We start from the raw sequence: 26,302 nt of genomic DNA on the forward strand, positions 1-26,302 counted from the left end.
AAGCCCCCCCAACCCCCCCTGCAGTTCATCCTCTAGAGGAGGATGCTCAAACTTATTTTTTTTTTTACAGACGATCTAATTTTCGAACAACCAACAACCTCCCACGATGTAGTCAGGATGTATATACTTTTTTTTTTTGGTTTGTTTTTGACATGAAGCACCTGCTGGCTCCAGTGTTACAAACGTCAACCAGTTCATTTCCAGTCATCCGACTTATCTTTTGTTAGACATGCTTTTTAAATCGTTCGAAAAGATGTTAGATGTTCCCCCCCCACCCCACACCCACAGAGAAAATACTTTGACAAAATAAAGACGTTTCAAATGAAAAGGATGTGATAGCTTTTATTAACACGCGTGAAATATTTCCTTGTTTCTTCTTGCTTGCTCCCTCCCCCCCCCCCCCCCCCCACTCCGCCCATTTTTTTTTTTTTTTTCTGCCGCTGGATGACAGCCGGCGTCCTAACAGCGTAATCATAGTGTGCAACACTGCAAGACTCCAGTCGGCCACTTAATGGCTCCTTTGTCATGGAAACCATCGGTGGGCCATTAGGCCGCGTTCAATCTTGTAGCTCGGCTCGAGAGAAGAGGGGTGGGGGAGTGGGGGGGGCGTTCGACGGCCGATATGCATCAGTTCAGAGAAGAGACACGTTTCCTCTCTTAAAAAAAAAAATTAAAGCAACTGTGAGTCATGTTTTGCACTCTTTTTTTTATTTTTCATGGCCTGAACCAAAATGTCGTCCGCGGGTTGTCCGACATCTGTTCCGCGACTCAATCATCACGTCAGGCGGCGTAAAGGCTCGTCTGGGCGCCAGGTCGACAATACCCCCGAGCAACACTCCCAAGGTGATTGAAACGGACACTTAAATGGGAACATTCAGGCTGTTGGTGTGAATTTAAACCAATTAGGTTTTTGCTTGGCAGTAAGAACATTTGGAGAATTTGGGTACAATGTAATTGTAAATTATTATACATTATGCTGAGACATTCCATCTCGATGGATAAACTAAATCTATCCAGTAAGCGTGACATTTATCAGCTCCTCAGTCATGAACTTGCTGAGAATATTCATCATCTCACAGCTCATTTCCGGTCGCCCTGAAATCTGATTTTCTCACCCTTCGCCGCCGCCGCCGTCGTCGTCGTCGTCGTCTTGGGCTCCGCCGTATGCTGCATTTGTTTCATTTCAAACATCAAAGTCTTTTCACATTACACGCAGTCTGATTTTATGTGCGGCGCCTCCGTGCTGCGTTTACATAAGAGGGATTTCTTTCTGACATCGGCGAGGATTTGTGCGAGAAAACACAATGTAAGATTTATGACGATTATAAATTATAAATATTATTTATATAGATTATAAATAATAATAATAAAACAAAGAGACAGGCCGTGTCATTGTTAATTTAGCGCCCTCATAAAGGGCCGAGGGCGCGGTATGCTCTCATGTCCTTGGAAAAAAGGGTCGGATGAATCAGGAAGTGGCTTCTGGATGCAGTTGCAAGTGGACGGGCGTTGGTTGCTTGATTGCCTTCGAGATTCTCGCTTGCCTTTAATGGGAGTTATGCGGCCACCGCACACCTTTTGGCAGTGTATCGATTATCTTTTGCGGGGGTGGATTGCCTGTTCAAGGCACTCAAGTGAGAAGGTCCGTGTCCACGCCGGTGACAGGAGCGCGTTCGCCACCAGCCTCCTGAAATGTATCCGATTACTTTGTGCACCGAGGACATAGTGAGGGCCCCCCCCCCCCCCCCCCTTTGACATTGCATGCATTCCACATTACGCATGCGAGCACACAAAGCCCAGCATTGAGACCATTCCGGCGTACCTTTCTCTCCGTTCCTTCTCACTCATTCGAATTTCTAATTCACGTGGGCGCTGCCGGAACAAAGGCGCGTACTGCGCGGACGCATAAACTAGAGAGAGCGTGTCAATCACGGGCCGGGCGACACCTTCGCCGAGACTCTTCCCGCGCCCACTTCCTGCTCCGAGTCGCCTGCTGCTGACATTTGAGGAAAGACGGCAAAATTGAGCACACGGACGATGGATGTCATTTATTCTTTCGAAAGTGATTTTGGCCATTATGAGTCATTATGGCTGAAAACGCCGGGTTCTATTTCGCTTGTCTCTTCCATCACGCCTGTCCATTTGCGTTGCCGCGTCTTGCTGTGTCGCCATCTGAAAAGTCTGACGAAGAACACAGTTTTGTGCACTCCAATCGGTCAAACTGACCTTGATTCTTTGAATCGTATTAATGCGTATTTTATTCATGGTTCCCTTAAATCCGCAGAATGTATGTTTCAGAATCTTTGTATTATGGAAAGCCATAATCGATATAAGCCGTTTAATCTTTAAAAAAAAAAGATGTGAAAACGATGTCTGCTTTTGCTTTTGATGGCTTCAGCCGAAGTTTGCACTCTACCGAGTGCAGATATGTGTTGATCTATATCTCAAAATGACATTTAAAACAAAAAAATCCAATCATGAACAAAAGGCAGTGGGTACTTAGTAGGCTTCCATGGGGAACCCCGCCAGACGACCACATTCCAAATGTATTGAATGTATACGGTAAAAAAGTGGGGTCAGTATGGCGGTCCGTTTAAGTCCATCTGGGTGCAACGCAGCGTACATCTCGAGCGTGATAAGTGAACCCCTGCATGTGGGAGCTCTTTGAAATGACAGTTTGCCACTTAAGTGCAGTCACACATGCGCGCATACACACGGATTTTTGCAGCGCGGGGGGAGAAGGAAGCATCGCCACCGGAAACTGCTTTTTTCTCTTTGTCCGCGCTGAGAGGAGCATCGCGAAGGAGCGTGGCAGAAAACAAACCTCAACTCGTTACTTGGTGCGCGTAAAATGCGCATCTGGGTGGACTCGCCGGCGATCGCCTTGCCTTCCTCCCCCCTCGCGTCGTCCCGCGGCGTGTGCGTGGGAAACTTGGCGGCATGCGGCGCGTCGACGGCTGCTGCGCGGACGCGCGGAACACATTGAAGCAGAGAAGCAGATGGAAGCGGGCTCGGCCAGCACGGTAAGTCTGGGTTTTTTTTGGGGGGGGGGGGTTCCTTCATGCGTCGACTGTTGTTTTTACACGCCAATCGGCGCTTTGACAAGTGTGAGGTGTCGATGGCGAGCTGAGCGTGGAAGGCACATACATGCGCGGCGCACATCTCTGAAAACGAGATTCGGTTGCGCTCCATTGACGAGGCAGATGGATAACATGTTTAGACAAATGCACATCTTTGGTTGCGTGTGCCGAGGACAGCAGGAGTTCAAAGTTGAAAAAAAAAAAGTGACACGGAAAAACTGGCAAAAGGGTTGAAATAACGAGATATTAACGTCGCGTGGTAACTAAACTGAGGAGCTCCGATCCTTATTTGCGTTCCAATTATAATGACTGAGTTATAATTTTAATGCTCTCCAACCATCTGACATGAAAATATGAGGGGAAAAAAATCCAACTTCTGACCTGTTTAAAATCACTTTGTCTTTTTCACAGTTAGTAAACTTAGAAACTGACTAATATCCGAACTACAATTATAATTTTATTGAATGAAGGTTAAGGGTACTTTAAAACCGATGTACTTGTTTTCAATGATGACAAATATGAATCTTATTTGTCTTTAAAGGTCCATTGGAGAAAAAAAAAGCCATATCCACTTTCTAATCCGCTTATCCTCACAAGGGTCACGGGTCGGCGGGGGACACCCTGAATCGGTTGCCAGCCTAATCGCAGGGCACACAGAGACGAACAACTATCCACGCTCACACTCACACCTAGGGACATTTTTTAGAGTGTTCAATCAGCCTGCCACGCATATTTTTGGAATGTGGGAGGAAACCGGAGCACCCGGAGAAAACCCACACAGGCCCGGGGAGAACATGCAAACTCCACACAGGGAGGCCGGAGCTGGAATCGAACCCGGTACCTCTGCACTGTGAAGCCCACGTGGTAACCAGTCGTCCAACGTGCCGCTGCCTTTAAAAATCAACATTTGAATTGATTTTGAAGCACACGCTACGATTTTGTTGTTTCTTGTTGCGGCTGTGGAAGTGCCAACCGCGTCATTCAAATTGCAGCTATATTAGGCAAGAGGTTGATGTCGTACGACAAGTGCAATCATAAAGCAGAAGCGAAATCGTTCAGTGGGAATGCGGCGAACGTTTTTGAAGTGAACGGGTGGGGGTCGAAATGGCCAAAGGCTCTCGTTTGACGAGCCCTCTCTCTGCTGATTGTGGCAGCACTCGACCACCACTTTTGCATCAATCACTTTTGCTCTCAAGCTCATTTGCCCGCCGCCATTCGTCTGGCGCTGCGGGTGGAGGGGACCCCGTGAGGGATGGAGACCAATCAGGCTGCTTTGGAAGCTTGTCAAAAGGAGGCGGGGTGGAAGGGAGAGGTACATGTCATGAACAATGAATGGTCAGTAAAATCAACAACAAAAACAACAACCGTGTATAGTAAGGCGTTTTTAGCCGAAAAAAGCGACCATGTATAGTAAGGCATTTTGAGCCTCAAAAAAAAGACCATGTATAGTAAGGCGTTTTTAGCCGAAAAAAACCGACCATGTATAGTAAGGCGTTTTTGATCCGAAAAAAACGACCATGTATAGTAAGGCGTTTTTAGCCGAAAAAAAAGATCCATGTATAGTAAGGCGTTTTTAGCCGGAAAAAATAAGACCATGTATAGTAAGGCGTTTTTGATCCGAAAAAAACGACCATGTATAGTAAGGCGTTTTTAGCCGAAAAAAAAGATCCATGTATAGTAAGGCGTTTTTAGCCGAAAAAAAACGACCATGTATAGTAAGGCGTTTTTGATCCGAAAAAAACGACCATGTATAGTAAGGCGTTTTTAGCCGAAAAAAAAGATCCATGTATAGTAAGGCGTTTTTAGCCGAAAAAAACCGACCATGTATAGTAAGGCGTTTTTGATCCGAAAAAAACGACCATGTATAGTAAGGCGTTTTTAGCCGAAAAAAAAGATCCATGTATAGTAAGGCGTTTTTAGCCGGAAAAAATAAGACCATGTATAGTAAGGCGTTTTTAGCCGAAAAAAATGACCATGTATAGTAAGGCATTTTTACCCTAAAATTAAAGACCATGTATAGTAAGGCGTTTTTGATCCGAAAAAAACGACCATGTATAGTAAGGCGTTTTTAGCCGAAAAAAAAGATCCATGTATAGTAAGGCGTTTTTAGCCGGAAAAAATAAGACCATGTATAGTAAGGCGTTTTTAGCCGAAAAAAAAGATCCATGTATAGTAAGGCGTTTTTAGCCGAAAAAAACCGACCATGTATAGTAAGGCGTTTTTGATCCGAAAAAAACGACCATGTATAGTAAGGCGTTTTTAGCCGAAAAAAAAGATCCATGTATAGTAAGGCGTTTTTAGCCGAAAAAAACCGACCATGTATAGTAAGGCGTTTTTGATCCGAAAAAAACGACCATGTATAGTAAGGCGTTTTTAGCCGAAAAAAAAGATCCATGTATAGTAAGGCGTTTTTAGCCGGAAAAAATAAGACCATGTATAGTAAGGCGTTTTTAGCCGAAAAAAATGACCATGTATAGTAAGGCATTTTTACCCTAAAATTAAAGACCATGTATAGTAAGGCGTTTTTGATCCGAAAAAAACGACCATGTATAGTAAGGCGTTTTTGATCCGAAAAAAACGACCATGTATAGTAAGGCGTTTTTAGCCGAAAAAAAAGATCCATGTATAGTAAGGCGTTTTTAGCCGAAAAAAACCGACCATGTATAGTAAGGCGTTTTTGATCCGAAAAAAACGACCATGTATAGTAAGGCGTTTTTAGCCGAAAAAAAAGATCCATGTATAGTAAGGCGTTTTTAGCCGGAAAAAATAAGACCATGTATAGTAAGGCGTTTTTAGCCGAAAAAAATGACCATGTATAGTAAGGCATTTTTACCCTAAAATTAAAGACCATGTATAGTAAGGCGTTTTTAGCCGAAAAAAACCGACCATGGATAGTAAGGCATTTTTAGCCTAAAAAAAAAGAACCATGTATAGTAAGGCGTTTTTAGCCTAAAATAAAAGACCATGTATAGTAAGGCGTTTTTAGCCGAAAAAACCGACCATGTATAGTAAGGCATTTTGAGCCGAAAAAAAAAGACCATGTATAGTAAGGCGTTTTTAGCCGAAAAAACCGACCATGTATAGTAAGGCATTTTGAGCCGAAAAAAAAAGACCATGTATAGTAAGGCGTTTTTTGCCGAAAAAAAAGACCATGTATAGTAAGGCGTTTTCAGACGAACAAAACGTCCATGTATAGTAAGGCATTTTGAGCCGAAAAAAAAAAGACCATGTATAGTAAGGCGTTTTTTGCCGAAAAAAAAGACCATGTATAGTAAGGCGTTTTCAGACGAACAAAACGTCCATGTATAGTAAGGCATTTTTAGCCGAAAAAAAAGACCATGTATAGTAAGGCGTTTTTTGCCGAAAAAAAAGACCATGTATAGTAAGGCGTTTTCAGACGAACAAAACGTCCATGTATAGTAAGGCATTTTTAGCCGAAAAAAACGACCATGTATAGTAAGGCATTTTTAGCCGAAAAAAAAAGACCGCTCGGAGTTCACCGCCGTTACGCAAGCCGCGCGCTACTTTATCACAAAAAGTCATTTCTTCAGCGCTGTCCCATGAAACCCTTCATAAATTATGGACAAAAATGTCACTTTGGTGATCCGCTCTATGTTCACACAGCCGAGCGAGTTCCATTTGCATGCATAGCTGGCTTTTTGTTTTGTTTGAAAAGTTTTCTTTGAGGACGGCCGGTGGAGGAAGGTGACTTACATATGATGATTTATGCAAGTCCACCTGGGAAGGAGTCTGGCTTAAAATATGGAGGCGGTAAAAATGAACGCGGCGACTCTCGATTTTGAAGTGCAGACTCGCCAACCTCAACATGAGGTCCACTTGCACAATTGAACGACACCAAAGACGAGAGCTGGCTCCTCCTCCCCCCCCAGTTTGAAAAACACACGTTCGCAAATGAGTTTGCGCTACACATACTTCATTCTACTCGAACACTTTACATAATTAATTAGAGTATTCATAATTAATACCTGCTTTTTGGTTCTACGTTTGTTCTTTGACTTCTCCCTTTGATAATGTTGCTGCTGTAAATTGGGAATGTCTCCATTGAGAGACAAATAAAGGTTTACTTACCCGATATCAGTGGAGATGTACTGAAATAATCCCTCATGGTGAGTCCGCTGAAATACTCCCAAAAAGTGACATCAATGAACTTAAATCTTCAAATGTACCAGTAGGTGATTTGATCAATTTAAAAGTTAAATACAACCGAACTGTATTGTTTTTGTTTTTTTGTTTTTTTTTTAATTGAAGAGAGTTTAGGAAACGACTTTTCAATCTTTTGATGTCGTCAGCGGTGACGGCGGCTCCAGATGCCGGCCTTAAATAAAAGACGACATGTCTCAGCTTGTTAACGTGAACTCGCAGTTGTGCGTGCGCCATCCTTGTAGACCTGGAGATCAAGTTGAAGAAGAAGAACCCCACCACCCCCCCTCGCTACCCCCAACTTTCAACCTGATAAAAAGAACATGAGCGTGCAACTGCTATCTGCTCCGTCATGCGTATTTTCTCTTCTTCTCCTCGCTTAGCGGCATTTCAAGCCATTAGCTGTTTTGTGGCGTGGTTGAGAGACGCGCGCGCCGCTGCCACACAACGGTACACTAATACAATAATGCAAAAGCTGTCTTGTCGGTCGGTCTTGCACTGCAGCGTATTAGAGCAGCGTTGCGCTCGAGAGGAGTGTAATGGTTAACGCTTGTTGCCTCGCAGGCGTTGTCGGAAGCGCCTTGCAGAAATGTTCTTTCTCGGACTATTGATTCAGACACAAGAAAACACGCTTGATTGTTTTTTTTTTCCTTTGTTTGGTAACAGCCGTGTCAAATGTACGGCCCGTGGGCCAGAAGCGGCCTGACGGTAATCCGGTCCGTGTGTCATTACCAAATTTTGACCACTGGAGGGCGCACTGGCAACCATTTCAATGACGATCTGAAATTAGCTGCCAAACGCGATTCCAAAGATCAGGATTGTTATCTTGCTCCTGCAGAATTCGCTATCTCCACATCTGTTTTCAAATGTGGGGTTAAAAAGTAACCGAAAGGGGAAAATCCCTACGTTCCCCCCCCCCCCCCCCCCCCCCCCCCGGTGGCATGTGAGCATCAGCGCCTCGCAATCAGACTGGTCTTTGCGACGCGACCGACGTTGTGTTTCCGCGTGTGCAACAGAGCGGCGGCGCGTCGCTGAATGGCCGACGAGCCGCAAAGCCTCCCGCCCTCACCTGGTGAAGCGACGCGGTGGCGGCCATGTACCAGGAGGTGGCCTTCCTGGCCGGCAGCGCCGAGCGCCAGTTCACCACTTTCCACTTCAAGCGCGTGGAGAACCCGCAGGAGGTCTCTTCCAAGAAGGGCGTCTTCTACAAGCGGGCCCAGCGCCTCGCCGCTAAGCCCCAGGCGCGTCCGGCGGACGCCGACGACGGGGCGGCCATCATCAACGTGGGCGGCATCAAGTACCGCATCCCCTGGTCCACTTTGGACGAGTTCCCCATGACCAGGCTGGGCAAGCTGCGCGGCTGCAGCAACGAGGCCGAGATCATGGACGTGTGCGACGACTACGACGGCAGCCGCAACGAGTTCTTCTTCGACCGCAGCCCGTCGGCCTTCCGCACCATCGTCACCTTCCTGGCGGCGGGCAAGCTGCGCCTGCTCAGGGAGATGTGCGCCCTGTCCTTCCAGGAGGAGCTGCTCTACTGGGGCGTGGAGGAGAGCCGGCTGGACTGGTGCTGCTTGAGGAAGCTGCGCCTCCGCCAGGAGGAGGACAAGGAAATGCGCCGGCTGGAGGAAGAGGAGGCCGAGCCGCCGCCGCCGCCCTGCGAGGAGAGCCGGCCGCCCCTGGCCGCCTCCGACGACATCCGGGAGGGCGGCTGCATGCGCAGGCTGAGGGACATGGTGGAGAACCCTCACTCCGGGATCCCCGGCAAGATCTTCGCCTGCCTCTCCGTCTTGTTCGTCGCCATCACCGCCGTGACGCTCTGTGTCAGCACCATGCCGGAGCTCAGGGAGGAGGAGGAGAGGGTGAGTTCTCCCGAGTCTTCATCGAGTGCGAAAAAGGGGGGGGGGGGGGGGTCGGCTAATGTAGAATCCGAATCCACGTGAAGCTACCGGAAGTGCGAGCTGCCGACCCCTGGAAAAAAAAAAAACATTGTCGGTTTCCAGTTTGTATTTCCCAAGAAAAAAAGCCATCGATAGGCGGCAACGAAGCCGCGGCGGTCTGACACCTCCGGAATAACCTGCGATCGCAGCTTTATTTTTACCCCGCGCATTCATTCATGTGCGGGGGCTGCACCCGGACGGCTGTGACAAACGCTACAAAACGGCCAAATCGCATCTTTGGCGCCGTTTGTTCAGAGTCATATTTTGAAGGCATTGTGGAAATAGAGTTTCATTACATTACATTTAAGAAGGTCAACATCTCGCTAGCTAGCTTAATGGCTGGATTGCTTGAGCGGTACGCGAGCTAGCTACTGAGGTCGATAGGTACGCTAGGTAGCTATGCTAGCAAGCTAGACAGAAAGAAAGCGCCACTTAAATTTGCATCTAAAGTAGCTCGATCCCAATTTACTAAACATGTGCTTTTATTTTGTTGACGTTTGTCACAGGAGTCGAAGTTTGCGGATTTAAGATACGAGCGACTTTGTTCGCGCGCGCCTGTGAAAATGCGCGGCGCGCCGTGACTTGCCAAGCACTTTTCATGCAACAGGACTGCATGGTGAAGTGCTTGAGCTAATTACGGAGTCTCTTTCCATCGAGGGGCGGGCACTATCCCCCCCCACCCACCCCCATCCCTCCTCACATGCGGCATCATTACAGAGCATCCATTAGACTTGATAGGCAGCTTTTACATTAGCGCCGATCGGACCCGCGCTAATGAAAGCATCACACGGAAAACATTGTTTTGCCTTTAGCGAGGCGATGTCGCAAACACAATTATTATCACAAATGGAAAATCGTGTCACCAGACTCACTGGAAGGTAGAAGGTTGTTTCATCGCGCTTGATTTACTCGGTAGCAAGTTAGGCGGAAATTGGGTTGGCCTTGGATGGCACAATCGGATGTACCGAATGTAAATCTCCGACATAATTATACAGAAAAAAAAAAAGTATTTTGATTGTGTTTCCTTAATTTTCCAATATATTTGACATGGCAAAATTCAAGCGTATGCCGCAGGTACTGGTACAGGTGTTGTGTTCAGGGACATTCTGTTAAAACGAGGATTTTGTTGCTTTGATTCCATTAGTGCCACTCATGCCTTCAAACGTTAATCCCATTTGGACTAAACAGCAGCTGGGGGCTCATTTAAGCTAATTGACATCTGGCAAAAATGCTAGCTTTTTTTTTTAACCCCCCCCCCCCCCCCCCCCCACCTACCCACACCTCAACCAAGGGAGAAGGGACATCTTGCGTTGAGTTACCCTAAATTTGAAGCTCACTAATCCAATCTTGTCAAACTTTTCTTTTTTTTTTTGTTCATTCAAGAAAAGGAAGGAAGCACTAAAGGGGATTGAGTGGGAAGTCTGGCGGGGATGAGAGGCTACACACTTGTGTCGCAAGCTAATCAAATATGGAGCTTTTTGTCTCCCGCAAGCCACCCTCCCAAACACCTCTTCGGGTCGGCTCCAATTTGTCAAAACGTGCTTTTAAAGTCTGTTGTACAAGCACCACGTCGATGACATGATTTAAGATTACAGGACGAGAGCGTTTTTCATTCTGAAGAGGGGGGAATTGGAATGAACAAAAAAAAAAAAGCGCGGGGTTGAATAGAAGGCTACTTCCTGTCTCACTAAGAAACGTACACAAAGCAAGATTGGTCCATTTATAATTGCATTTGCATCATGGTTAGCGTGCTGCGGTAATGATGGTAGCGAGTTCTTCCCATTTTTGCTTACCTGGACGCGGTTGTCGGTCGGCCCTGCAGGGGGAGTGCTCGCAGAGGTGCTTCAACATCTTCGTTCTGGAGACGGTGTGCGTGGCCTGGTTCTCGCTGGAGTTCGCGCTGCGCTTCATCCAGACCCAGAGCAAGTGCGCCTTCCTGCGCACGCCGCTCAACGTCATCGACGTGGTGGCCCTCCTGCCCTACTACATCACCCTCATCGTGGACTCGCTGTCGGCGGGCGGCAAGCCGGCGGGCTCCGGGAACAACTACTTGGAGAAGGTGGGCCTGGTCCTGCGCGTCCTGCGGGCCCTGCGGATCTTCTACGTCATGAGGCTGGCTCGCCACTCGCTGGGCCTGCAGACGCTGGGCCTGACGGTGAGGAGGTGCACGCGGGAGTTCGGCCTGCTGCTGCTCTTCCTGTGCGTGGCCATGGCGCTCTTCTCGCCGCTGGTGTTCCTCGCCGAGAGCGAGTTGGGCGCTAAGCAGGAGTTCACCAGCATCCCCGGCAGCTACTGGTGGGCGGTCATCTCCATGACCACGGTGGGATACGGCGACATGGTGCCCAGGAGCATCCCCGGCCAAGTGGTGGCGCTCAGCAGCATCCTGAGCGGCATCCTGCTCATGGCCTTCCCCGTCACCTCCATCTTCCACACCTTCTCCAGGTCCTACGTGGAACTGAAAGAGGAGCAGAACCGAGCGCTGAGGCAGAAGCCGGACTCGCAGGACAGCACCAAGTCGCAGAACAGCGAGGACTCGCAGGAGACGGATAGTTACCAAGGCGCCGCCGAGGCCGCCATCTCGGCCGTGCGGAGAAGGAAGTCCGCGGCTCCGTACTGAGAGCACACTTAACCGGATCCTTCTTCTGTGGTCTTCAAAAACGCCTGTTGGGGTTTCTGCTTGGACCGCAGGAAGCTTTGTTTGGACTTTGGGATCATGGCTGATGAATTAACTATCCCACCAGTCCTCCCCAAAAGAAAAACCAAACACGCCATGAGGACATGACGATCGGGACTAGCATTATTATTTTTTTTTTAACCAAGGATTAAAGTCTACAGAGGTCCTATTCGAAACAAAATGGTGGTCCTCAAACTTTGTTCACCAAGTACCAGCTGTAAAGCAATTTTGCTCTCCAAGCAGCACCGCGACCAACATCGGTCGTAAAAAGGTCGACTTAATGAAACCGAGGGAAATACTCCATCAATCCGACAATCGTCGTCATGAAAACGTTAGCCGCGCAGCTTAATTGCCTTCGTCGTTTTTGGAACAAGAAAAAAAAAAACAAAATGGAGTCCAGTTGCCTACAAAGAAAAAAAAAACATCCAGCAAGTACATTCGTAGATATATTTTGAAATCGATATCGTTACAGTATGTTGAATATGGCAAAGGCTGTTATTCTTTTAGGCCAAGCATGTTTCAAACCTGGCCGATATTTACGACGGTTTGTGCGAGCCACAGATTCGGTCAATGTAACCTCATACGGAGCGCTAGCTAATTTACGAGCTAGGCTAACAGTTAGCATCGTCCCTCGATCGATTTCACAGATCATCGATTTTGTTGTGCAGTTTCAGAGCAGTAACCACACGAAGCCAAGACATTTTTTTTCCCCTCGTCGTGTGTTTTGCCTCACGTCCCGAAATTGATTAGCATGCTGAAATCCGCGACGTTCATTCCGCTTTAGCCGCGCGAGGCTATCGAGCCTTCGTTCCGATGCTAAATATTTCACACAGCTTGTTACTGAAGCAGAATGATTGAGAGAGAGAGAGAAGTAGCGTTCGTGGGAATTACTGACGGGCCGTTTCATTCCTTTATTGTCTCGTTCGGTATGCACGATGTGGGCTGAGCTAATTATAAGTCACAACGCAGCAGGAAAAAAAAAATTCCAAGGTCTCTCAACGGTCTGTCGGGAAATTAGATTGATGAGGAAATGAGAAAATGATTGATGCCGATCGAGCGAAGGAAAACACCAGGGGAAGATAAATTCACTGCAGCCAGACAATGAAGGAGAAACCATGAGTCTCGTCTTCAAGTTTTTAATAAGATATAATCAAGGTCCAGAAACATGGGAGCTGCTTACCAATTAGTTTCAGTCAGTACCTTTTTTTTTAAAGGTCAATGATTAAAATGAGAATCTTTCTAATGATGATCGAAATCTTAGTTGAGTTGAAAATGTGCGAGCTATAATTTTTAGTATGCCATGAAGTGTTCTGAAGATCAATTGGCGAATGCTGCAATTAGTTTTTTAATCACGGAACAATTTTTGGGGTCGTGTTAGCCTTTACTCGAGGGCCGTGTATATATAAAATCAATCAATCAATAAAAATAAATGGACCGCAACGGCAAGCGTTATGGAACATTTCAGGGAATTCCAGAATAAAATGTTTCAATTTTGTATTACTGCTCCGTCATCGATGTTAACCGTGTTGTGCGTATCAGTCGCTGACAACCCTTTAGTCATATTTCGAGCTTGGCTGGAGTGCAAAGGCGAAAACAAAAAGTGCAAGAGAGCCTTTTGATGCATTTGCAACCCCCCCGAGCAGCAGAAAAGAAACAGCTGACTTGAAACGCGCTTACAGCCGAGCCAAGCGTTGAATTAATGGATTTCTTCAAACGACGAGTGCAGTCTGTGACTGTGTGTGACTGGAGTGCCTTGTCAGTAGAAAAATAAAATAGATTACCAAAAAAAAAAAAAAAAGGGGAGTGTTGAACTGTAAATAGAATGAAGCTGTGCTCTTTTAAAATCCCACACAGGCATGTTTCGGATGGATCAACGCATGCGACTATTGCACACAACACACATTTGAATTATTATTATTATTATTTTTTTTTTTGTGTGTTATTGTAAATGTCTTTTTTTTAAATGAATGATTGGAAAGAAACGACTTGGAATGTAATGTGGTTTTGAAAGAGCCTCTCTTGGCGAAAAATAAAATTTAATTAAAAACTAAATCATCAATACAACGAAAGATTGTAATTCATTCCTGAGCAGGAAATGATTGGTGAGCAATCCATCACACGAAGGATGGACAGATAATTTGCAAGCGTGCGTGGCGTGCGTGCTGTGCCTGGACTTCTAACTGTGCTTAGAACATTCTGAATCGTTTGTTCCGCATAGGCTGTTCGGAAAAAAGGTGACTTTGATAAACAGTGACAGCGCCTCCTGTGAGGTGAAGGTTTCTCAGGCTGCAGAAAAAGATACGAGATATATAGTAGCCGTTATGCAAAACAAACAAAATACACCGGCTGAGCCTCTACCTGTCCTCTTTATTTCATCCATTTTTTTCCCCCCCCCGCTCCATTGTTGGTAGATAACGAAGAGGTAGACAAGACTGAAACGTGTAACACAAAAAGAACATTATATATAGACGGTATCAAATGAAAGGTGAGTTTTGGCACAGAGTAACACGCAATCCTACGCTAACGTTTCTCCAAACAAATATGGCTGCTTTTGAGGATGCGCGAAGGGGAGAGGAGCCAACCTGGTGAATAGTTAACATTAACAGCAGAGGGGTGGGGGGTGATTGGGAAAGAAAGATAAAAGTGGAAACAGTCATGTGGTGCAGATCGCGCGCTCGTCCACAGAGCCAGGAAATGAAATTTCATGGAAGAAAATGGGAGATGGAACACAAACCCCGCGAAATGATTCGGACACTGTCAAGAAAGGGCAATGATTAAATTGGGAACAAAAGCTCAATCAAATGGTCGCGTGGCACGACGACGCCAATGATCGAGAGATCCGCCTCGGGAGCCTAATTCAACAGTCCGTTCACTTTGTGAGTTTTTGGCTCTTCATAGACACCTTTGGTCATTTGCGGAAATACTTCAATGAGGTCCTTTTGGGCAAAAGTCAGAGAAGAAAGCGCCCCGAGGTAAGATTTCTATTTGACCGGCTCTTGTTCAATACACTCGGCTCCTTGAACTGCTCTGAGAGGGCACATGGGGGGCCGCGATGTGCGGTTACATTGGGAGAATATACGATCAGGAATATTCCAAAACCACGATGGGTTGACGTCTAACAAGTTGCGCAAGGTTTTGGCGCCGACGCTGAGTCATCTTGAGTTCTTCCCGATTTCCCGAGCCGCGGCGCTGGGATCTCAGAGGGCTTTGGCGCTGGTGTTGTGGGAGGCGGCGTGCGGCGCCGGCTTCTTGGGGTAGAAGCTATAGTAGTAAACCTGGAATAGGATGGCAAAGTCCACCAGGACCTGCAGCATGCCGCAAGTCCAGAACTGCACGGGCGCTTGGGTGAGCAGGAAGTAGCCCGTTTTGAAGGTGTCGCCGCTCGTCCACATCAGCACCATCTTGACGCTGCGAGGAAGAAGTTGAGAAGGGGATGCGGTGAGTCATCGTTTTTGAAAAAAAAAATAATAATAATAATAATATGGTTGTTTGTCTCCGTGTGCCCTGCGATTGGCTGGCAACCAATTCAGGGTGTCCCCCACCTACTGCCCGAAGACAGCTGGGATAGGCTCCAGCACCCCCCGCGACCCTAGTGAGGATCAAGCGGCTCGGAAGATGAATGAATGAATGAATGAATGAATAATCAAAGCGACTCCATCCGATGCCCAAAAAACGGAGAAAAGGAGCTCTCTGAGTCACCACTGCCACCTACTGGTCGCTTTTTTTTTTACACAATTTGCAAGGCAAACGGCTAATTCTCATTCACAGATTGCATCATCCCCTCCTCCTCTCTATGACGCAAAAAAAGACTTAGACGTACAAGTACGTCTTTGGTAGGCGGGGCCTAATTTCAAAAGCGCCGGCTAAATAAAGCTCCGGGGCTGTTATCTGCCATCGTAGGACACGGTTAGGACACAAGCCTTATAAGGCACCATTTCGGATATCTGCACACCCCCCCCCCCCCCCCGTCGCCGAGCCAGTTCGCAATTGGCCAGGCGCTTTCCGGCATGGACCGAGTTCTTTGGCAAAAGGGCACGATGGTTTACGCCGCACTGGCTCTCTGCTTACTGATTGACATATACAAAGCGCTTATTCACTGTCAAACGTTCCCCGGCGTCTCAACATATGTTCCGGACCTTATATGGTGCTCCGAATAGATACAAATGAGCGCCGCGCGGCCCGAAGAAGGAGTCGGGGTGAAGTAGCCTAGCAACAGCTGTCAACTCTCAGCAGGTTGTGCCCGCAGGACAAAAGGAAGCAACCAGACAATGGATGATGTTTACAATGGATGCAGGAGGGGAAAGGAAATGACACCTGGAGAGGATTTGCTTTTCTTTTTTTTTGCGGCAAATGTTCATTTTTGTGGTTCTTTCTGCCTCGGCTGCCAAAGGACAGGGGTGGAGCGGGTAAGAAGTTTGTGTAAGACAAAATAAAACGAAAGAGAGCCGATCGGAGAAGGCACCAGCGTGAATATGGAGGAGCCTAGCGTGGGGGCCGTCACGGCGAGTTTGGAGGCCGGGCAGCCCTGCTGGGGCGCTCTTATCTGACGACTGCAGCGAGCCCAGCAGTAGACGAGGGGGGACACACACACACACACACACTCATGATGCACTTGCACACAAAACACACACGCTGTGAGAAAGCTTTTTATCAGCCTCGTCGACGTCCCGCGGCGACTTATCTTGTGTTGCGTTCCCCTCCGCCTTAAATGGCGCTCTAGATCATCTCTACTTTCCCGATCCGGGATCCATCCATCATCACAACGCAGAGCGCGGCGTTCGACTTGATGGTGACGTGTTTTATGGCTCGGAAAAGGTTGAAATGTTCAGTGGAGAGGAACAATAAGACCCAAACTGATGAGCATTTTTTTTATCAATCTCTAGATTATTGCCTCCATTAACGCATCAAACGGAATCCATAATGAAATTCGGCAAGCGTTTGGTTACCCTGCGGCTGTGGATAATAAACAAAAAATATCGCGCGGCGAGTTGTGAATTTCCGGCGGTAGTTCTAAGGCAGGCGAGTGCAAAACTTTTTCGACTGAGGCCCCCGTACACAGAAAAATGGAAGGAAGACCGTTTTGGGAGCGCTCACCTCATGCCTTCGGTGGACTTGTTCTGGTAGTTGCAGTAGAGCTGCGGCGTTCCCAGCATGGCCTCGCTGAAGACCGCCAAGAAGCCCAGCGTCTCCACGAACACGGCCGAGTCCAGGAGCACGTAGGTGACGTAGGCCGCCGTCAGCGTGAAGGCCACCACGCACTGAACGTAGTCCAGGAAGCGGCTCCATGACCAGAAGTACTTCCAGTCAAAGTCTAAAAGTCACGGGCGATACAGGTGTCAATACGGTGTTGGGCAATACACCCGCACAATCCAATAAGATTCACTTGAAGGGCAACATTTCAGATAATGCATGTTAGAATATTCCAGGTTAAGCTACCGATATAAAAAGAGCCTGATTTTTTTTTTGCACCATTACAAATTAGTAAAAGTGAGAAAAATCAACACACTGATGGGGAAAAAAAAGGCTTCACACTGGAGACGTGAATCTTTTAAAACACAATGTATTTGAAAAGATATGAATAAAAAAATGTTTTAAAAATAGAACGACAGTATACGAGGCTGCTCCCGCTGTGCTTCTTTGTGAGGAGGGATGAAGACAATGAGGAGCCCCCCCCCCACGATGGAAGGTGCTCGGCTTGTAATAGCGGGGGTGAGAACGTGGACACTAATGAAGGATTTAAAAGGCACCCGCCACTCGAGAGCGCTCCTGGCTCAGAACAAATGATGGCGTGGAGATTCCGAGCACACCGTTTGCTTCTCGTAATGATCAACGGGGCCAAACAGTCATGGCGGAGTCATATTAAGGCCGCGTGAGACGGCGACGATGACGGCAAATGCCCCGCAGGCACCCCGGGGATGTCTTAACCGTATTTGCTTCAACGGATTTTAATGTTGGAGCAGCGGAGGCGATTGAACAGATGAATCAGGAAACTCATATCTGCTGTGTTTTTAAATGGGATTTTTTTTTGTTTTTACAATCCTCTTGGCCACAAGAGGGCAGTATAGTAGAGACAAACGAGGGGCTTCACGAGCAAGCGAAGTGGGAAGGCGCCCGCTTAGATGACATTTTGAGCTTAGCGTTCAATGAAAAATGTTTTCATTCGAGAATTAATTCACATGGCATTTCGGACTGAATACGCTTGGCGGACAAAGTAAGCGGGCCTTCCCAGTGTCAGGCAAATAGGATCATTCTTGCCGGATGACGAAACGGACGGCGGAGGGACGTTCCCGCGCAGAAGCTGGCAACTATGCGATGAGCCAATTGACACGACAGTGAGCCTAATGCGCTACATGATGTGAAAAAAACACGCAGAATTTTTGTAACTTTTTTTTCTCCCTCCCGTCCACAGTGACAAAGAGGATTTAAGCACTAAAACAAAAATCATCGCACTGCATTTTTATTGTGGATAAAGAAGAACTTGGAGAAGAAGATGGCGTATCCTTATTTGGCCGTGCGAGAAAGTCATGTGATTAAAAGTCTGCCTGGTTGTTTGCTTGCAAATGTCAAGCAGTTTGGATAGAAGAGCGCCGGTGTTCTAATGGCACTGTGCAGCAGCTGCCGCCGCGGTGAGAACAATTACAGTATCACGCGCTATGATTAGGGCTTACGCAACGGGGGGAAAAAAGGGTGTGCAATCAGGAGAGCCGCGTGGGCGGAGGCTGCCCAAGACTGGGGAGGGGGGGGGGGGGGTGGATAGGATTGACGGCATTCGCAGCTTGAACTTTTCACATCGGCTTACTGTCAGCCATCAGGTTTTGTACAATGCACTTATTTGCTCCGCGTTTCCATGGGGAGGTCAATCTCGTTGCGGCATGGGATCAATTTTGATAATGACGCATGGGCGGACATGTTGACTGGGGTCATTCGGTGCGCCCGCGGTGGCCTGAAGGCACCAGGCCTCCTAAATTGCACGGTTCGAGTCCCATCTGCGGTGCGCGACTCTATTCGAAGTGGGTTGATGAATGATTGTAATATGAAGTGACAAATATGGATGAGGCAAATTGGGTTCAGTCCTCTAAGGCCCGATGAGCAAATAGTCTCGGAGTGCCATCTCATGCCCATACAGGAAAGTGCACTTCAGTCTGCGCCTGATACGTACACGGCGCAAGCCGCAATATGAAGTACCCCGTCACAGGCGGATGACATCACACTTAAGGTTAGACAATTACAGAGAACCGCTCATCCAAGTCAACTTGATTTTAAAATATTTTCAAAAATACACAAAGAAAAAATTGAGCAGAGCTAAAAGAGACAAATCAAAATCGGACTAAGTAAAGTGAAGCTTCCTCTTCGTTTAAAAAAAAAACAACAACAACAAAAAAACACCCTAAATTTTATGAGAGGAAAGAGTTATGACTTTAACAAGACTCTAAATATTTTTTTTTCTATTTGTGGAGCAGTTTTGTGAATTAGTGACTTCATTTGAGGAGCAGTTATTTTTGCATGTGAATGGCAGGGAACTCAAGCTAGGGTTTTATTCAACAATACCAATGTGTTTGTTTGCGGGAATTTAACAAAATTATGTATATATTTTTTTCTGAATGATAAGAAGTTTTAAATTGTATTTTCACAATTACTCCATTTTTTTGTACTAGGAATTCTACGGTACAATTATTGTACTGCACTCCCTAGCGAAGCTTCCGATGAGTCGTGTCTTAAGATCTTCAGAGGTTAGTAGAAATCACAGAGTTAGCGAACAGGCGTGCCCACAACGTTAGAAAGCGTCTCAGGTGCCGTTTATGTTGTCTTGAGAGGGAAGAAATTTCATCTGTGCTGTCACCTTTGACAATAAACTTGTATCCAAGTATGCTTTGCTTTGCAACGTGGCACGGGTGTCTCATTTAAAACCATTTATTAGGCAAGAAGAGGAAAAAAAAAAAAAAAAAAAAAACAACGCGTGAATTATACGGGAAATTGAGAGCTGCTACAAGCATGTGATGATTTGATGTTGAGTAGCATGCAGAGAGCCATGCAGGAGAGTCACAGATACAGAGGACACGTGAGCGAGCGGGGGTGCTGCCAATGCCGTTAGTCATCAGTTGATGTCGGTCAGGTCTGATGGCGAGGGGTGAGGGAAGGGCGCCGGAGAAGCTGATGACGTATGGCGGGCACATTTAAGCAGAGTACGTACCCAGAAAAAGCCTCTTAGGGATTCGGACCTCCTCGTCCTTAATGTCTGAGGCTACAGACGGGGAAATAAATGCACAAGTGAAGAAAAGAAGAAGAAGAAGAGAAGCTTGGTTTCAAGCTTCCGAAAAAGGAGGCGACCAAGTCCACAGTAGTGTTCCTCTGAGCAGTCATTGACACGCCCGCAAAGATTTATGATTGCCTTTGGATGCCACAAGATGGCAGTAAAGCGCTAGCTTTATGAGACAGGAATCTGGCCAAAGCACAACGAAAGCGAATAGGTTATTTTTTTCCCAGCACATCACGGAAATAGTTAATAATAAGGCAACAAATCACCTAATTTGGGAATTGTGAAGCAGGCAGGTAAAACTAAATATTTTTTTTTCTTCATGTTTATGGGAAAAATTCAATTCCAAACACACCCTGAACTGGTTGTATGGGAGAAATGTTCATTTTTAATTGCCTTGTAGTTTTTGTCAGACATAATGTGTTCAATACTTTTCATCTTAGCTTCCATTTTGTTTGCTAGTAGAGGCCCTCCATTTTATCTTGAGTACATCAGATCCTGAAGCAGGATTAAATGCCTTGACTTAACACAAACCATGCGACTTCACTCACATGATACATTAAAGCCATGGCGACTCAACCACTTAAGTAAACAGAAGCCTCCAAAGCAAATAGTAGCATTGTTTAGCTCTGAGCACATTTTTTTGTACGGCCTTTTGTTTGAGGTGTGTAAATGTAGATTCTGGCACGCTGCAGGAATGAGGAACCGACGGCCCTTGGCACAATATATGACCCGCGATGGCGTTTGATCTGCTCCACCATGAGGGGCTAAATTCAAAACTGCAACCCTGTATTGAGAGAATTTTCTGACCTAGGAAGGAGCGCCGCTTGGTGTTGAGTTCAGCGTTCACTCGGACGTTGGTGCATAGCTTGAGCATGGCCAGCATGGTGGCGATCATGATGATGCTCTGCCACAGAAGCAGTGTCTCAAAGTAGCGTCCGAATCTGATTGGAGAAACGGGAACAATGCACAAATAGCCTTCAACATGGAGCGACACATACCAGATAGCATCAAGAAGATCTAAAGATGAGAGTTTGATGAGATTGTGCAACAAAAATAGTCGTGTCGCTTAAGATTTGTGGGATGATTTTTTTTGGGTATTGTGGTTTGCAAGTTTATTGAATCAGCAGTTTCACAAATGGAGTTTGGTGATGTGGTGCCCTGACACTTATTTTTTTTGCGTGTGTCTAGCGATTCTTAAATCTGGTGTTTTCCCCAAAGTACGCTTATGATGTGGCTCACCACATTAGTTTTGTACCTGAAGAGGATTCGCAGGATGTTGGCCACCAGCAGGACCATGCACACATAGGTGGAGAACCCCTCCGCGTTCTGCGTGCGCCGGATGTCCCAGTACTGGGGGATGTAGGGAACCACCCCGCCGAACATCATTGCACCGGCTGCCACCCACGATACCAGCCAGTTGAACATGCTCACTATCTGCTCAAACGCTTCGTCTTGCATAATGAGCTGGAATTGAATTTGCCACTAGCTTGATGCTGGATATCGGGCAATGCAGAAACAACCGTCGCTAATTCTTAATGCCACGCATTTGACAACAGAGATCGCTTGTTACAAATAACAATAAAATAAAAATGGGCAGAGTAGTTTCAATGTTGTCACTCCTATTTACAGCGGACGAAGGGACTGAAGCTAAAATCTAGCAGGAGACACATTGTTTCAGTGTTGAGTAGTTTTCACAAAGGTTGCACTTGACTAACATGTCAAAACGTCCCAAAGTCACGTTTAAGTGCCCTTTGAATGGAAAGTAGGTTTAACGGAAACGGCAAATTCGTCGAGAAAAGGTTTGACAAGCCTACCGACAACCGAGAATCGTTTGGATTTTGGCGAGTTGACCGCCACTTCCTGTAAACGTCACACGTCACGTTAAAAAACAAAGATGTTTGATCCTTTCCGGATGGTTCACTCCTATGCTTAATTGAAGATAAACTACGCTTTCAAAATGTAAAAAGCTTACTCACGCTACCAGGAGTCAAAATTATTTTGTGTTTACTCATGAGCAAATTTCAATGTTTTTTTACGTGATTTGAGATTTGCCCAGGAATAGTGATGCTTTATTTATTATGTATTGGAAAATGCATTTGGGATCAGTATTGTCGCCACGGCGGACGTCGTTTCCCCGACCAAATGTTTGACTCTTTCAAAATAGTTCCCTACTCTCTTCGTCGTAAGCAAAACAAACAAACAAACAAACAAAAAATAGAAAATACGCATTTCTAAATAAACAAAGCTAAACGACATACTCTAAGTGACACGTTAGTTGTGATCAATTTGTTATTATTAAACAGGTTACTTGATTTTAGTTAGAATTTGTTAATATCGAACCTTGAACGCAACCCGAAGACGTTGTGCATTCAAGTGCTGTATGCTCCTAAAATGTGCAACGATTCTAAGAATAGATATGTTCAGTCTCCAGATTAAAAACCTCACTGCTCAAGACTGGAGTTGTGTAAGAGCATTATGTCACTGACACACATCTAATCGGTTATGTAACAAAATAAAAACCTAAAACCTGATTGTGGTGGTGAAATATGTATACGGGGATATGCAAGTTGATGAAGAGTTAAAAAGTCGCTCCCTTAGTGCAAATATGAATGGAACAATGACTCATGACTGGCAAGTGTACAAAAGGTAAAGTTACATCTTACCAAAAATACTTTACACATACCTTCAGGATAAAAGACATATCACCGCAAAAACAAACAAGTTTGAGGTACATGTGGGATTTATTCCGACATCAATACAGGCTTATTTATTAGATAAAGTTCACATCTGAATGGTGAATAGGGAACACTGGTGCAAAAATAACGGTTTCGCCATGCAATGCTTCATTATTACCTTTTATTTTGAAATGGTGATCATAAGAGGCGGAAATAACGCTACTTGAAGGACACTAGCCAAAGTTGAATTAAAGTTGCCGAACGCTCGCAGCTAAAGCTAGTGAAGGATGGGCATCCTTCTCTTTTTAGATGACAGCAAAAGGTCGTCCGATGAAAGTATACGACACGCAAAGTGGTGCGCGAAACGCCTGGTAAAGGATGTCAAAAACTGAGTGCAAAGCAGCCAAAGAGTTGACCAAGGCGGTATGTTGTAATTGTATCGTTTTTGTGGTTGGCCACAAGTGTAATGTTCATTGTTTCCTACAGATGGACGAAACAATGCAGCGGCTGCAAGGAAGATTCCAGGCCATTACAGAACATTTGGAAGAACAAAATATCCTAAATTGCAACAATCAGCTTTTTTTTTACATTGGTCCTTGATTGACGACGGATTTCTAGTCTTAACGCCGCTGTAAATAGTGCATCGCGCGACGTTCGTAACGTCGAAAATATTTTTTCTTTTTACTTCCCAATCGTTTTTGTGGCGCATTGTGAACAAGTCATTACAATACAATACGTTTTTATTGATAATCAACTTCAGAATATTCAAGACATGCAGATCTGTTTTTCCACGTTCCAAACGTACACATTTCTCAGTGCATTCCAAACTCCGTTTGCGATTTTGTTCTACAGTAGACCCCCAGACTCTTCACGGTCCCCGATGCAAAAACTAATGTCATTTGCAGAGAAAGTCACCTATTCGCTGTATTTTGAGCTCAGGCCAAAGCAGTTTAGACTATCCGTAAAATTGTATGTCAGAACCATTATCGTAAACTGTGGACAGCCCCCCATATACACATACACCGTATGTCCACAAGGTGGGGCTAATGACGCTTAGATTGACGCATCACATTAGTGGCGTTTGAGAAAATGGGAAAGATTTGATTTCTTGACCGTGGCACTAGATGAGATGGGAACACGAATCAGCTTTCTGGAGGAGAGCGTGACGGAGCTCATGACACAAGCCGACATGGATGAGGAACCCATTTCCGAAGTGGCTGACGTTCTTCCCCAATAGATTCAACATCACAGAGATCAAAACTATGGATGCAGCCAAATAAGTATTATATGCTAAGCAATAATGCACATCTTCACTACCTCCATGAAGTACTTAAAATATACATATTTTTTTGTAAAAGTTGAACCCAGTGTTATTGTGGATGTTGAAACTGCTACCTTTGACATTTGAAAAAATGCCTTTATATTGTTCTGTGAACAGTGAGCAACAACCACGCTGTCACAAGTCGTATTGAAAAGAAGTTTAGTCGTATTTCACCTCAAGAAATCTGTATCATTTTTAGTTATATTTGAGCTACCTCACACAATTTGAATGAAACACAATCAAAATGATTCTTACAAAACAAATTGGGCAGTAATTGGCCTTCTATTTTCCAATGTGTGTTACGAATTTGAATGAGTTTCACCTTTTGAATGGGACTACGTCTACCATCCTCTAATTCATTGAGACCAAAGATCTAGCTCAATTCTATATCGAGAATGAAACGGTAAAAGAAGGAAAACTTTATCGCCAGAGATGAAGAAATAGTAAATGACAAAATAAGTCTATGCAAGTTAAATAGATATATATTTTAATATTTATTTTTTTTGGAAAATGACATCCTTTCATGACGTTTTACCAAACTGCCAAGATGTTCAAATAAATTTGCATTTAAATACTGGGTGTCGTATGGTTTATTTTTCAGAACCGGTGCATTGGCACCCGCTAGTGGTGCAACTAGCTTATTGCAGGTCAATTTTCTCGTCGCTGACCATGGTGCTGATTTATTTTTATTCATGATAGGTGCAGTTTCAGCATCTGAGCTGCAGATGTCAGTATTTATCAAAAGCGGACGTTTGTGTGTCGTTTTGTGACACTCAACTCAAACACCCATGATCACAGCTGCCGGGATGCTGGCTGGCTGGCTCTGTTGCTATGGCAACCACAACTGTGGACTCGTCTCTGTAGGGTTTCTTTTTTTGCGTTTGTATTCCTACCATTATGGGATTGCGCGCATAACAAACACTCGCGTCATTATAAGACAACGACAGCACTACACAACGCTGCGGAGTGGCGAGTGGGCGCGTGTGGAGGGGGAGGCTGCGAGTTTCAACCCGGTGGCCTTTGCCGGATGCCCTCCACTGGGATGCACGGGTCACTCTTCACTCTGGATTGGGGGGGGGGGAGCACTTCAGAGGGTAAATTCACGTGTTTGTGCAATTGCGCGTGTTGGCCTAATTCACTCTCGGCAAAGCTCCTCTTCACTTAGCTGGTGAAGCGCTCTATAAATGCTCATTGTTTCAAGTGTCTTCCTTTCTGTTCCCATTCCAAGCAGATACGGACCCTTGCATTGTTTGTATAGTGTATCCGTCGCTGTGCTTAGTTATTGTATTGTATTGTATTGTATTGTATTGTATTAAAATGTACAAATAAAAGTACAAAACTGTGTAAAACACAGTGTTAATGTTTTTTACATTAACACTGTAAAAAAAGGGGGGGGGGGGGCTGGAGCTCCTGAGTGCTCCTGACCACCTGAGGCCGTTTGATACCTGGTGTGCTTTAATCTGCTGTGGTGCTTCCCACTTTGAAGTGTAAATCCCTGATACCTTTCATTCTCCCTCTCTCTCTCTCACACACACACACACACACACACACACATACATACACACGCGCGCATACAGTCACGCACGCCCACCCGACCGGCCATCTGTCATCACTGTCAGCCCAAATTCGCCCAGAAACGCCAGACTGTCATTCATACATTCTATTTTATTCCATTGTGCCGCCAGCAACCTGCGTCTAAATTTAGCCTGCCAGTTATTTCAGGGCCGTGGTAGCATTCATCACCTTCTGTCGCCTCTCATATATTTCTTTGAAGGGAATCGAAACTTCCTGCTGGCACGCAGGCTATTTCAGGACTTAACAGGCATTGAGATGAAGAATACTAGGTGTGGACTTTAACGGGGGGGGGGGGGGGGGATGCTCTTCTAGTGTCATTACTTTTGTCAATTGAAAAATAATGGCAGATCACATCATAAGAGTGAGATCCCCGCAAACATACATACGCCCAACAATTAGGACTACTACTGGGATTGTGTCATCAAGTTGCAACCAAATGTGGAGTTAACAGTCGTGATTTACGGCTGAAAGTAACTTGAGTAATCCGATTAGAAAAAGTAACTTGACACTCTCATTGGCCGTCTCCCACGTCACTCACCAGGGCAGCCACACGCATTCAAAGTCACAAATATGACAATGTGAAACGTGACCTTGGTGACCCCAAGTGGACAGTAATAAA

General features: G+C 45.7%; 3 protein-coding genes across 4 annotated transcripts; 2 read left to right on the forward strand and 1 right to left on the reverse strand.

Moving 5' to 3' along the window:
• The first annotated feature begins 8,222 nt into the window (after positions 1-8,222).
• kcng2 (potassium voltage-gated channel, subfamily G, member 2) lies at positions 8,223-12,154 on the forward strand. Its single transcript, XM_052069936.1, has 2 exons — positions 8,223-9,103; positions 11,004-12,154. Exons 1-2 carry the CDS (start codon positions 8,336-8,338, stop codon positions 11,796-11,798), a joined length of 1,563 nt encoding a protein of 520 aa, XP_051925896.1. The 5' UTR covers positions 8,223-8,335; the 3' UTR covers positions 11,799-12,154.
• Positions 12,155-14,913: 2,759 nt separating this feature from the next.
• On the reverse strand, positions 14,914-22,933 carry LOC127604665 (solute carrier family 66 member 2). 2 transcript variants are annotated; one of them, XM_052071875.1, is made up of 5 exons: positions 21,368-22,933; positions 20,920-21,053; positions 20,047-20,097; positions 16,950-17,166; positions 14,914-15,263 (listed from the first exon to the last, which is right to left on the reverse strand). In XM_052071875.1, the coding sequence occupies exons 1-5, from the start codon at positions 21,568-21,570 to the stop codon at positions 15,053-15,055; spliced, it is 816 nt and encodes a 271-aa protein (XP_051927835.1). In that variant the 5' UTR covers positions 21,571-22,933; the 3' UTR covers positions 14,914-15,052. The 2 variants fall into 2 exon arrangements, with proteins under 2 accessions (XP_051927835.1, XP_051927836.1); XM_052071876.1 differs by lacking the exon at positions 20,047-20,097.
• Positions 22,934-23,023: 90 nt separating this feature from the next.
• Positions 23,024-24,682, forward strand: LOC127604673 (uncharacterized). Its single transcript, XM_052071884.1, has 3 exons — positions 23,024-23,210; positions 23,274-23,340; positions 23,909-24,682. Exons 1-3 carry the CDS (start codon positions 23,166-23,168, stop codon positions 24,022-24,024), a joined length of 228 nt encoding a protein of 75 aa, XP_051927844.1. The 5' UTR covers positions 23,024-23,165; the 3' UTR covers positions 24,025-24,682.
• The last annotated feature ends 1,620 nt before the right edge of the window (positions 24,683-26,302 follow it).

The sequence above is a fragment of the Hippocampus zosterae genome, chromosome 7 (assembly GCF_025434085.1).
Source record: "Hippocampus zosterae strain Florida chromosome 7, ASM2543408v3, whole genome shotgun sequence".
Taxonomy (NCBI): Eukaryota; Metazoa; Chordata; class Actinopteri; order Syngnathiformes; family Syngnathidae; genus Hippocampus; species Hippocampus zosterae.

Bases quoted from the DNA above. Each gene is read 5' to 3' on its own strand.
- kcng2 (XM_052069936.1), top strand. From the start codon at position 8,336: ATGTACCAGGAGGTGGCCTTCCTGGCCGGCAGCGCCGAGCGCCAGTTC. The intron at 9,104-11,003 runs GTGAGTTCTCCC...TCGGCCCTGCAG, and splicing joins TCAGGGAGGAGGAGGAGAGG to GGGGAGTGCTCGCAGAGGTG.
- LOC127604665 (XM_052071875.1), bottom strand. From the start codon at position 21,570: ATGCAAGACGAAGCGTTTGAGCAGATAGTGAGCATGTTCAACTGGCTG. The intron at 21,054-21,367 runs GTACAAAACTAA...TTCTCCAATCAG, and splicing joins ATCCTGCGAATCCTCTTCAG to ATTCGGACGCTACTTTGAGA. The intron at 15,264-16,949 runs GTGAGCGCTCCC...TCTTCCTCGCAG, and splicing joins AAGTCCACCGAAGGCATGAG to CGTCAAGATGGTGCTGATGT.
- LOC127604673 (XM_052071884.1), top strand. From the start codon at position 23,166: ATGTCAAAAACTGAGTGCAAAGCAGCCAAAGAGTTGACCAAGGCG. The intron at 23,211-23,273 runs GTATGTTGTAAT...TGTTTCCTACAG, and splicing joins CCAAAGAGTTGACCAAGGCG to ATGGACGAAACAATGCAGCG. The intron at 23,341-23,908 runs ATATCCTAAATT...TGACCGTGGCAC, and splicing joins AGAACATTTGGAAGAACAAA to TAGATGAGATGGGAACACGA.